This window comes from Malania oleifera, chromosome 10 (genome assembly GCF_029873635.1).
Source record: "Malania oleifera isolate guangnan ecotype guangnan chromosome 10, ASM2987363v1, whole genome shotgun sequence".
Classification (NCBI taxonomy): Eukaryota; Viridiplantae; Streptophyta; class Magnoliopsida; order Santalales; family Ximeniaceae; genus Malania; species Malania oleifera.
This window is the reverse complement of record NC_080426.1, coordinates 7,350,362-7,362,973: the sequence shown is the minus strand read 5'-3', so window position 1 is coordinate 7,362,973 and position 12,612 is coordinate 7,350,362. Positions and strand designations below refer to the sequence as shown.

The following is a 12,612-nucleotide window of genomic DNA, read 5'->3' as shown; positions in this document are numbered from 1 at the left end:
TTTATGAGGGGTGTAATAACTTGTCTTGTTACTAGTTCTTGAGCAGATCAGATCCTAAAGCAGATAATAATAATAATAATAAATTCACAAATAATAACTGCCGATGGTAAGTGAATTAATTGACAACGGATGTTAAGAAGTTAATGACTGAAAGACTTGACATCTTTTATAATGTCACGTACACGTATAAAATACAAGAAAGAAAAAACTGCCAAATTTGAGTTGAATCCCTCTCCATTGCTCCGCATCTTGTACCAAGTACCAAGTGGCCCTCTGTATTACGAACCAATCAGCGTTTGATGTCTAATTGTTTTTTGCCGCTGACATACACTACGCTGCACTACACAAATTAATCAATTCTCTCTCCCTCTTCTCTCTCCACCCAAAAAATAAAGAAACAAAAATATAAAATAAAGTAAATGAAGGATCTGTACGACGAGCTTTGGCTTGAGATCACTTGTCCCTGTCCTCTATGTTCCCTTCACAGTTAAAACATTGTCGAGGGGGGAAAAACAAGTCTTCCTACAAAGACATTATTGCTTCAAGCACGCAAGAGTCGTTTATCACATGTTATTACCCTGTAACTTGCGTGAGGGCCCTCTGCCGTTTCTCGCAGAGCTGTATGCCAACCCATGGCCTTGGAAATCTCTTGAAGTTCATCCATGATGGCGAGGGAATCACGGATGTACGCACGCCCGCCAGGTCTCAGCATTCTATCCATCTCAAGCAGGATGCTAGATACATTGCATCTGTAAAGATAAATAAATCAAATCAAATCAAATAACAAAACAGATGAAAAGCTATTAACAAGAAAAAAAAAAAACTAAACAAACAATACCTCATCCAGAACAAGCCCTGCCCATATCATGACAATTTTTTTTTTTATAAGGCAGAGGTGCCGGTGAATCCATCAGACACCAAAATGTACCAATCCATCATGATGCTTAGGTTTTGGGATGGTCCCATTCCCTAAGAAGTTATTTGCTCCCAATGAGATTCAAACCAAGGACCTAATATTATACTAGGGGGTGCTTGTGGCCCTCCCCACGACCTGCTACCCCCCCCATAAAGAGTGTAGCATAGGCAAGCGAAACAAGGACATAAAACTTAACAAGCAAAAAGATGGATGTGAAAAAAACTTACCTTCTTTGCTCAATAGAGAAGAGGCCAGATGCATGCAATAGATCGTAGGTCCTGGGGTAGGTGTCAAATGGTTCACACCTGGAAAAGAATTTTTACTGTTAGACCACTAATAAAAATTCAGCTCAAGAACCAGAAGAGACTGACTAATAATCCACTTCTAAAATGTTTTAATGCAACATTTAATATGAAGGCCATAATACACAAACGTATGCGCGCACAAACACATGAATGTACCTATATATCTGTACACAGGCAATACAATTTAGAAACATAGCTTCTATTGTGAATAGCTAAGTGATGCAGGGGCAGCATCGAGGATCTGCAGTCATGGGAGAAAGTTGAAATTGAAGAGAAGGGGGCGAGAGGAGAGGAGATACAACGAGAAAATTCAAATTCAACAACCTACTAAAACAACATGAAACTACAAACAAACCCCTAGATTACACAGATGTTCCAAACAAGCCCCCAAGTACACATAATGCTATACTAATTAAACTAAACACATAACAAACTATTAACTAAGCGCAATAATCCTTGACCCGATTCTTTTGAATGAGTCTCCAACAAGGGTTTGCCCATGGTCCAGCTTATTGTCCTACATCACTAAGACATCAAAATAATCTCACAAGAAAATAATTGCATCTTAAGAAGTGATATGGAAGTCATGCTGACTGTTGTAAAGGTCAACAAAGAAGATAAGTAGAAATATTTAAAGATAAACAAATATTGACTCCTTCAAATCTTAATCAAATATATATATATATATATATCCTAACATTTCTCCTATATAAGATTCTCATAAAAGATGTATCCAAGTGGGACCAATGTAAGTAACAAAATGTTAATCCAATGAACAATACAGATGACTAAAAGACAACAGTTTTGAAAATACCAGTCATGCACAACTCCTATGAGTCCACGGTCATAAATAACAGGTAAGGTGTTGGGTCCACTGACTGGGACAACATTCATAACCCAACAATCAATTCCATGATGGATTAATGCGGCTGCAAACCTGCAAAACCATGAAATTGGCCATTAAAAACTGATAAAATTCAAAATAAAATAATAAAATGGAACAACATGAGCAAGATATGCATATATCTGATACCCTCCAAAACCAGCTCTCATGTCCATCACATTTCTCATTTTGATCTTCTTCCAATGTAGAGAACGAACATAACTGGCAATAATCTCATTCCAGTATTTTGATTCTGCCTTGAAGAGCTCTTTTCTAGAAATGTAGGCATCCATTTGGATGCTCTGAAGCCTAGCGGGTGGATTTTGCAGGCGTGCTGGCCACGTGGTAACATTTGCTCCATACCCATTATCAGGTAGTCGAGAGATGCATGCCTTCAGATCAACATACCTAAAATAATTGTGCAAATAGCATAATCATTAATCCTGTAAATTGAGGAACCATAGAAACACTCATAAGTCATTACAAGTCACATTAATTTTAAATTATCATAGGAACTCATAATGGACAGCATTTATCCTTAGAAATTCTCCATAAAACACCCATGCTTTAGCACCACCTGGTGCAATGGTTCCAAGTGCAACAATGAGCACCAGGTTGACTTTCAGGGAGTCGGGAGAGGGATTTAGTAGCAGTGCCTGGGAGAGTAGCTTTGTTTCCATTCCATTAGGAACCGCAGATTCCAATCACTCCATACATCACATTCATGCATTACAATTCATTAACAGTATTGATACTCCTGAAAGGTATTTGATTTTCTTGTAGCTCCCGTAACATTTCAACACATCTTTGAGAGAATTTCTTGCCAATGCATCTCAGGTGAAAATTACCATGTTTTTTAATAGATTATAGCTAGATGATATGGTAACCTTAATTGATGTCGCATAGACCTAAAATTTGATCACAATATGCACATTTTATGACACTGATAATTCTGCAACCATGAGATCAAGCACCAAAGCAAGGTAGACCATGTGGGCGGGGGAGAGACCCAGGGGGAGGGGAGAGAAGGGCAAGCACAAAAACAAAAACAAAACAATAATAAAGCTGGATCTAGGGATAAAAGGAAAACTGGGTGCTTCAAGCACATAAAAGATTTAAATGGGTGCCCCCTTAGGGTTGCTCAGTTGGTAAGGCTTGGGCTTGGTCTGCCAGATGGTCGAGGGTTCGAGTCCGCTGCCCCTGAGATCAGACTCATGATTTACCTGGATTGCTGGCTGTGGGGCTGGTCAGCATCCCATGGGTTTGGTACCGCACTGTGGGGTCCAATGAGACTCGTGGCTGAAGTTCCCGCATCATAAAAAAAAAAAAAAAGATTTAAAGAAGAAATCTCTCAGAATTAGGATGAAGTACACTGGCAAGTTGCAACTACATTTAAATTAACACAAGTAGGAATAAAATGATACAGAAAAGACTTCTCTTCCCCAATGCCTTCGAATTTGGAGTTTCATTGGGCTATTGTGCACTCAAATAAAATGCTTAATGTCTAAAAAAATGATCAAGTATTCCTTGTTTAATTTGTTTTATAGTCATCACTTGCTTAACCATAATTTCCAGCATTTGGGTTTCATAAGGTTCTGGGGCACTCAAATAAATATAATTGCTTAGTGGTCAAAAAAAAATTTCTTTAGTATTTTCTTCTATAGATTTGTCTAGGAGTTTTTGCTTGCTTGACCACATAACTACTCTTCAGCATTTGAAGGCAAAAAGGAAACAAGAAAAGGCTATAAAAATCCATCTAAATATAAAATTTCCATGAAAAAAAAAAACCCAATTTCCACCATATTTTATGTTGCAAGTGTCTGACTTTTGAAAGCTTAATGAACTTTTGTAACCACACACACACACACAAATGGAGAGGTTTGCAGAGTCTTGCACATACCAAACATTGTCTGGATCATCATCTGGATCACAAAGAGGAGGTTTGGTGCCTGCCTCACGGCTTAAATAGCAGCTGTTGTTAAAGGGCTTCTGCCATATTGCAATATATCCCTCCTTCTTGACAAGCTCCCAGCAAAGACGAGAGGTAAGGTTAACCATCTCTGATTTTTTTTTTTGAAAAAAAAAAAAAAGATAAAAAAAAGGAGAAAAAGCATAATTATGTGCTGTAATTTAAGATCCAGCAGTCATAGAAGGCATGGCAAAATGCACTTGGACAACCAACAGGTCATTGTTGGTTCAATTAGTTAAGCCTGTGGGCTGACCCTGGTCATGCTAACAAATTAATGATAGCTAATGCTTTAGCAGCCGTCTTTCTTGAGACTGAAACAGAAATAAACTTGATGCCCGACACCCATTTTGAGACTGAAACAAGAGCATGTATAATGTCTGACAAAAAACTAGAGCTTTATTGCGAGTTATTTTGGATCTTTAAACATAACACACCACTGCAACCCGGCAAAAGGTACCTTGCATCCTAGAAAAACAACACTATAAAGCAAAATTCACATTTACTAAATTTAGCATACAACTTTTTCTCCCTACATAGCTGTAACACAGGTCAAAGATGTAGCTCCTGATCTTCCCCATTCTTGATATCAACAATAAATACAAGCAAAATCATCCAAATAAGGTTTGAATATACGATTCATAAACTCCATGAAAACCACAGATGCATTGCCAACTCTGAAGGGCATTACAAGAAACTTATAGCTGGGTATGTCTTCTTTTGACTTTTGACTGCTAGGCCTCAACTCAATATTAGAAAACACTGCAATTCCTTGCAATTGATCTATCAAATTATCAATGAGTGGTAAAAGAAAATTATTTGATGATCACCTGGTTTAATTGGCGATAGCCTATGCACAAGCTCAAGAAAATTCTTCTTGTGCTCCCCATGTGATGTACTAGGCCGAATAAACTATTTATCCAATAAGTCTAATAGTTGTATTTTCAATTCTTTTAACTCTAATAGAGCTGTTTGATAATATGTTTTGGAGAGTGGAGGTGGTCTTAATAACACATCTGGTATAGGTATTATGATTAAATTCAGCATATAAGCCTCACCCAGAACAACATCAAAACAAATATCATATCAGTGATTTTGGTTTCTCCCATCAGTGAACTCACCATTAGCAAGTATGGCAATCTATCGGGTATTACTATGCAACATTAGAATGAGGTTAACAAAAAGATCAATCAGAACCAGTGTCGTATGTTGTCAAAGATACAAAATACCTTGAAAAACAACATTAGAACCTTGGGCAACCTGTTGATCCAAATCAAATATTTTGCCCCTGAATTTTTGGTCTGCGCCAGAGTTACCAAAAAATGCTGTAACACCACCCTAGCAAACCACTTATTGGTACAAATGTTCCCAAATGTGATACATTTTCATTTTAGAACACTAAATCTGATGATTCTAAGTTTTACATCAGACTTTGTCACATAAGACATTCTTTTTATTAGTTAAAGTGGAGAATTATCACATTAGAATTCCATCCAAATTCAGTATTTATCTGTTTAACAAAAAGAAAATCTCTTCTAGATTTTAAAACACTTCAACATCCTCCCCAAAATATACAAGTGTCATAACATATTTTCCACAAATATATCTATGTAAGTATACCACTAATGTTCCACGTTCTAGGTAACATCCCACTTCCCATATGGTTTTCTTACCTCTTGGCTTTTAACATTTTGTAGTTGTAGGGGTTTCATTTGAGGACAATCTTGTATTATGTCATTTTCTGAACCACATCTCATGCACTCATCAGCCTTCTTCGAACAAGCTTCAATATGATGATTCTTCCTACAAAAACTACAAATCAACCTGACCATCAATCGATTTGGAAATGATTTATCACCATGCACCTGTTAGTTTGATACAAAAGTTCTAGGCTTCTTGTTGATTCTTTTCCCTTGCCAAGTTGGTAAATTGAGCAACACCAGATTGACCCCAATATTATTGGTCATCTTCCAACTCTAGCTTCAACTTTTCCAAAAATTTCTTCACCTTTAAAGCTTCTCTATCCTCCGAATGAGGCAAATCAAGCAAGTGCAGAAAATTTATGCTGATATTGCTTCACTGTCCCACATTGATTGTTAAAGGAAGGTTTGTGTGGCTTTAGAGATTGGGTAAACCTACTACCATGCAACTTGACTAAAGCATTTTTGGCTAAATCCAAAAAGTTCTATGGTCGGTGAGCTTGGCCCAAGGCATCATTGAAAGGCATTAGAATTTTTGTTTATATTTTATTTTTGACAATACAAGAAGAATTCATTAATAGAATAAGAATATACAACTAGGAGAATAAGACTTCTCCTTAACAAAGTCTGGAAAATCTAGATAAAAAACACAAGGGAACAACCTACAGACTAAAGAACAAAAGAGAAAAAACCATCACGAACTAATATTTTGATTTTTCCATTACATTTTCATATGCGGCGTAATATTTTGTGAACAAGTGAGATATTTTGATATGAAAGACTTTGAAGTATTAGTGTACCATCAGCACTTTGGAGCTGGATTGGTCACTGCCAGCAATGAAAGTCAGTTCACATTGCTGCATTTTTTAGTTTTCTATGTGACTGCATGTGAATTGCAGGTGGTTCTTGAGAAGTTAGGAGTCAGGCTTGTGGGCAAATTTTCTCAAGGAATTTTGGTGATATATAGTTGCAATAAATACAAATAAATCACTGATGGAAGACGTTCTCTGAATGTGGTTTCTAGAAATGGAGTCACTAGTATGCAACTTAATCTTGAACCCCACTCAAAGTCTTATGACATATCTTGGATTGATAATACTGCTTTACATGTTTGTGAAAGGTTTAGGTTTCTATCCAAATGGGTGACTATTTTCACAATCTTTGGCATAATATCATACCCATGAATATTGGCCATTTACTCCTTTGTTCTCCTTGGTTCAATGGTTTGGGTGTGACTCAAGGACATGAGAAAACATACATCTTCCACTATAATGGTAAGAAGATCATTTTGAAGCCTGCTCCACCAATCAACCAGGACAGAGAACCAGAGATTACTGATCATGTCAAAGTTGCTCAACTTGAAGACACTACGAACAGGGGAATGCATGGGTTTAACAACACACAAAGTCTTTCAAACATTCCTAATGTTGAGTTTTTCATTCCCAGTGTATTCCTTAATGTCAATTTTCAATTCAAGTCTATGCTACTGCCGAAGGAATGTGGTTCCTTGCATCATTCAAGCCCCAGCCGAATTTTTCTGACTGTGGGAGGTCTAATGTAGAACAAGAAGCCAAACCATGGGTTGACCCTTGTTGGAGATTAATGGAGAAGAATTGGACAAGGGCTGTTGTGTTTAATAAATTAGTTTATTATGTGTGTTTAGTTTAATTAATATGGTATTATGTGTATTTGGAGGCTTGGTGCATCTTCATGCATTTCTTCCATGATACTTTTTGCCCCTTCGGCATCCTACATATCTCAATAGCATAGAAGTTTCACTTCGTTTGTTTTGCAAAATCTTTCTCCATTGAGAAAGAAACCCATTACCAATCTGCAAATGCTCTCGTCAACTTTAAAGATACCAAGAGGATACTCACAATGCTGAATACGCCACTTGATATCATAATACTAGGGCTTTCCATCTTCATCTTCTATCATCAAGCAGTATGATGGGACGTCCCAAGTATCTCCTTGGAAAGGTTAAACAATGGTCCCTTCTATCACCATTATCAATATCATTGATGCTCTCTGAGTAATGACTTGTTCCCCTTGATGTTGTGGCATTGGATTAGTATGGATCCCCATATTACCCTCATCATTGATGCCAAGGTCACCAATTTATGGATGGAATTAAATATGTAGTATTTACAAACAAAAGTATTTGGTTATTGGGGAAACATCATTTCACAGGCATCTCTCTTCGAGAGGCAGTGTGAGCTTGGATAGTGTTATGCTGGCAAAAGGTCCTAGATTAGTTAGTACTGGTGTAAGTTTCTGAGTAGTGACTTGTTCCCCTTGATGTTGTGGATTGGATTAGTATAGATCCCCATATTAGTAGCTTCAGTGAAATTGGCGACTTTCAAGTATGCCTTAACTTTGTTCCAATTGATACACTTTTCATCTTTCATGTCATATATGACATCACGCAAAGTATGACACTATTCGATGGTACGGCCTGTGTATCAGTGAAATGGGCAGAATTTAAAATATTTGAGACCAATTTAATGTATCTTTATAGGTATATGTGTAATTCATTGTGTTTTAGGCTTTCTTATAAATAGCATATGAAAGCCATGTAAGATTTAGGTTATTGATTAATTTGAATTAAGAAGCTAACGTGTGGTGTTCCCCCCTTGTATCTCCTTCCTTTCTCTTCCTTCTTCCCCCGCCCCGCCCTCCAATCCCTCCTACCTTCTCTCATGGCTACAAATCCATGATGCTAATCATAAGGCCTGGCAAAAAAGAGAAATTGTGCCACAATCCATCAAATCTTCTGAAATTTGGAAGAGTGCATAATCTGGCTTACCAAGTGACTTTACCAACTTCAATGTTAGGTGTATATGATTTATGTTTCCATGCTAAGGAAGCATCTTGATCCTTCCCATGTAATAGAACATGAGCTAATTGAAATTTAAGAAGACTTGACATATGTGGACGCATGAAGCAATTCAAGTAAGAACCAAGGTCATTAGCAAAAGTAGTTCAGCACCACAATATTGAGGAAGTGATCAGAAAGCGAAGATGAGATGCAAGAAATGTACACGCACTTGTTTGATTGATTAGTTATGAATGTAGAGAAGTAAATTCCAATAGTGTAATATCCTAGATCTTAAATGCACTGCTCATAGTAAACTTGTGTATGCATATATGCCATCTTATGGTCACATTTTAACATGGTTGCTTCAAGTGAATGATGCATTTGCATGCCTCAATTTGAACTTAATGTTGCACTAATAAATGTGTCTAATCCTACAACTACAAGAACGATGCACCAAAGGATTCTATGCAATACATGCCAATGCATGCAACATCACGTGTCTTTTATAGGAATAAGGCATCGTGCATGTTTCATATAAGTGGGCATCTCTCGCCAAAACAATGACAATAAGCTCTCCCTCTCGATTCCATACTGCTTAGATAATTAGCTCCAATCAACTTCAGGAGATCATTGATTATTTTCTCTCTCTCTCTCTCAATTCTACATTGTTTAGATAATTAGCTCCAATCATCTTTAGGTGATCATTGGTTATTTGACTTCTCTCATCATTTTTAACCCATCCTACAAGCCGAACTGCTTTTCATTGGTTTTGAAATCCAAGTTTAGACTTTAGATAATTCAATTTTTCTTGGAAATTGGAAACATGATTAAATTGACAAAATTTTTTGGTGGATAGTAGCTAATTTACAGTAGCTCTAAGTTTAATGACCACAAACAAAAATTGTAGAAATTAAAACAAGTTTAACAGTTTTGCAGTTTCTTAATAAGCAAATGTAAACCATTTTACCAAAACTAAAATTATTTCATCGTTGAAGCCTTGATGGTGGATAATGGAGAAGAAAAATATTGGAAGCATTACCTTTCCACTGTTCTTCTAGGTTCTCTTCATGCTTATAAACTGGCTGCGCTGCCCAAGCGAAGTATCCTCCTCCTCGCAGCATCCTATTGACCTCAAGTAGCAAAATTCCATCTTCATCACAATGAAATGAAAGTAAAAGAGCCCATCATAAAATATACCCCAAAGAGAGTCTTAAGTTTGAAGAAAATATTCTAGCTTGACTGGTGCTCAGTAACAATATATCCAATGTATTTTCATTGATAGTGTTTTTTCCTTTGAAAAAATGAGCCATGGGATTTTGAGTGTGGCTTGTCTCAACATACTTGATAAGAGAACTGCAGAATGGCAAACAGACAAACTTTGAAGGAGAAAACAAAGTCTACTACAAATGTATTCGGTCTTTTTACCAATAAATTAGAGGAAAGGTGTATCAGATAGGAAAGGCATACCATCACGAGTCCAGTTGATTCTACATCTTGAACAATGTATCAACTCAAAGGCTTGGCTAGGATACAACAATCTGCGTGTTACAAAAGCTGCCACCATTGCAGGAACACCTCGCTCAAGAGCAAATTGTATCTGGTTCTCATGAACATCTTTGGGAGCAATAGACAAGGTAGTAACATTACGCGAGAATAAGTAGGCACCAAAGCTTGCCACTCCACATCCAACATCCAAGACAACTCGGGTATGGGTACCTAATGTAATATCAGGGACCATCTACATTTACAAATGTAATAAAGAATCAACATAAGATACAGACCCTGATTTTTTATGCTGTCAGTCCAAGAGCTAAATTCAATAACAGAATTACCTGTTCAATCTGATTTAAGTATTGATCTGCACCATGTATAAACTGTGTGCCGCCTCCTGGAAACTTGAACTTATCCTTCACTTTGGCTATCCAGTTTTGACCCCCTTTATCTTCAACAAGACGTGTATGGGGAACATTGTTGAACCACACCTGTAATAGCACAACAACTTTTAGCCACTTAACTTGGGCTTTACTAAAGAGCAAACTTCTTGTTAAATGATTCTCCTAAAAAGTATATATATTCAAGTACCATGCCCTTCGACCAGCTTCTTCTAGGGATTAAACTGTACTCAAGTGGTAAAAAACTGTGCACTTACTGCTTCAAGTGACCATTAAATTAATCTAAAACTGCGAAGCAAGCTATTCCTAAATTTTCCAGAATATGATTGTCGAAATGAATTTGCAAAAGCCGCAAACCTCAAACACATTTCACATGGTTGACAACATTATACGTTATAATTCACAAAAATCATAGCACAGAAGTAAACAAATTTAGGAAACATTAACTTTTTTTTAAGGACACACCTCATCCCTGCTTTTCGGCCACGGGATCGGGACCTTGTAACCCTTGGGTGGCGGAACCAAGCAATTCAGGCCCTGACCTTTTTCCGGACAATGTCGTTCAAACTTCTCCCCTCTCGCCGTAGACTTCAGTTTCCGAATAGCCTCCAAGTTATCCATGCAGGGAATATACTCTTTCATGCGCAGCGAACACAGCGCATACTTCTTAACCCTAACCCTGGACCTCCCACGTCCAATTCCATCCTCAACTTGTGTCTCCGTCACGTTCCAATTCTCCACATACTCCGGGTCAAACTCCCCGATCTCAAACTCATCTTTCATCACCCCGTTCTCGTCCACGACTCCAAACCGCTGCACCGGAGGAGGAGCGAGAATTGCTGGCGGCGGAGGCGGCGGCGAACTGACCCTAGACGGAGGATTCGAAGGTAGGGTTTGGTCGGAGACTGCCTGGGTTTGATTGTTGACAGTGAGAGACAAGAGGTCGAATGTCTTGTGATTGTTTGGAGAAACGGCAACGCTGGGGGTTTTAGGGGAGAGGAAAGGGGTCTGTTTGTTGGTGAAGAATATGAGCTGTTGGTACCCATCGTACCAGTGCCTTCCGAGGTAGAAGAAGGCGAATGCTGTGAAGAGGAGTGCGGAGATTTTGAGAAATAACGAAGCTCTTGCAAATTCTCCGCCATTGCTGAGAGCATTCATAGCTGAACTTCAACGAGCACACTCTCTCGCCTATCAGATCTCGCGGCGTCGACCACCTCTTCTCCTCGATCACGCAAGAGCTCTGCAGGCGCAGAGCTGCGGAACTCCGGATTTACATTACATGAATGGCATTGGATTCAAGTATTCAACCTTGATCGATCGCAAGGCACGTGGAAAGTTGGGCGGGGACCCGGATAGACCGCATTGGGATCCGGCTCCTCATAGTTCACCGCTTCATGCAGTGTTTCATAACTATGGGTCCACGATTTTAAATTTTAGAATTAAGACAGCCGTGGGAATTGGGATGGGTTGCTTGTTTTTAATAAACATTAATTGATTAATTAGTTAATGAATTATTAAAATTTTATTTTAATTTAAAATTAGTCTTGGGCGTGTATTAGTGTGTAGAGATATTTTAATAATTTAAAATTAATTTATTAGTTTTTTATTTTTAAAATATAGTATAGATATTTTAGAAATTTTTTTATGGGAAAATAAAGAATGTGGTTTATTTAAAATCAAAGATATTGTAAAATATAATTTATATCTTTGTTCTTATTTTAATTTGTTTATTATTATTTGAAAACTTATACAATTTAGTGGGCATTTAGAGTTTTTATTTTAAAAAATACTGAAAAATTATCTTGGGTTTGCATAACTAATCGTAGATATTTTTTATAAAAAAAAAGGGGAAATTTTCATCCTTCATCTCCTTATAATTAAATATTCAAAAATATTTTGAATACTTCAAAAAAATTAAAAATTACACATATAACATGACAATATTTGTATCTACTTAAAATTGTTTGTAATATTAAATAATACTAGAGAGACTACTCGCACTTTGCAGGAATAAAAAAGAAAAAATAAAATATATAAGAAATAAATTAAAAAATAAATCTAAATATTAAGGTAAAGGTTAACAATACAAAATTCTTTGAGGCGGGATAATTTAAAAGAAAAAAAAATACATA

General features: G+C 37.1%; 1 protein-coding gene across 2 annotated transcripts; it reads right to left on the bottom strand.

The window, feature by feature from the left end:
- Nucleotides 1-94: 94 nt before the first annotated feature.
- Nucleotides 95-11,930, bottom strand: LOC131165836 (probable methyltransferase PMT11). 2 transcript variants are annotated; one of them, XM_058123942.1, is made up of 9 exons: nucleotides 10,946-11,930; nucleotides 10,421-10,570; nucleotides 10,056-10,326; nucleotides 9,628-9,738; nucleotides 4,005-4,164; nucleotides 2,255-2,512; nucleotides 2,036-2,158; nucleotides 1,144-1,221; nucleotides 95-749 (listed from the first exon to the last, which is right to left on the bottom strand). In XM_058123942.1, exons 1-9 carry the CDS (start codon nucleotides 11,636-11,638, stop codon nucleotides 542-544), a joined length of 2,052 nt encoding a protein of 683 aa, XP_057979925.1. In that variant the 5' UTR covers nucleotides 11,639-11,930; the 3' UTR covers nucleotides 95-541. The 2 variants fall into 2 exon arrangements, with proteins under 2 accessions (XP_057979925.1, XP_057979926.1); XM_058123943.1 differs by lacking the exon at nucleotides 95-749 and adding an exon at nucleotides 865-969 and having other exon boundaries at nucleotides 10,946-11,853.
- Between the last annotated feature and the right edge of the window lie 682 nt (nucleotides 11,931-12,612).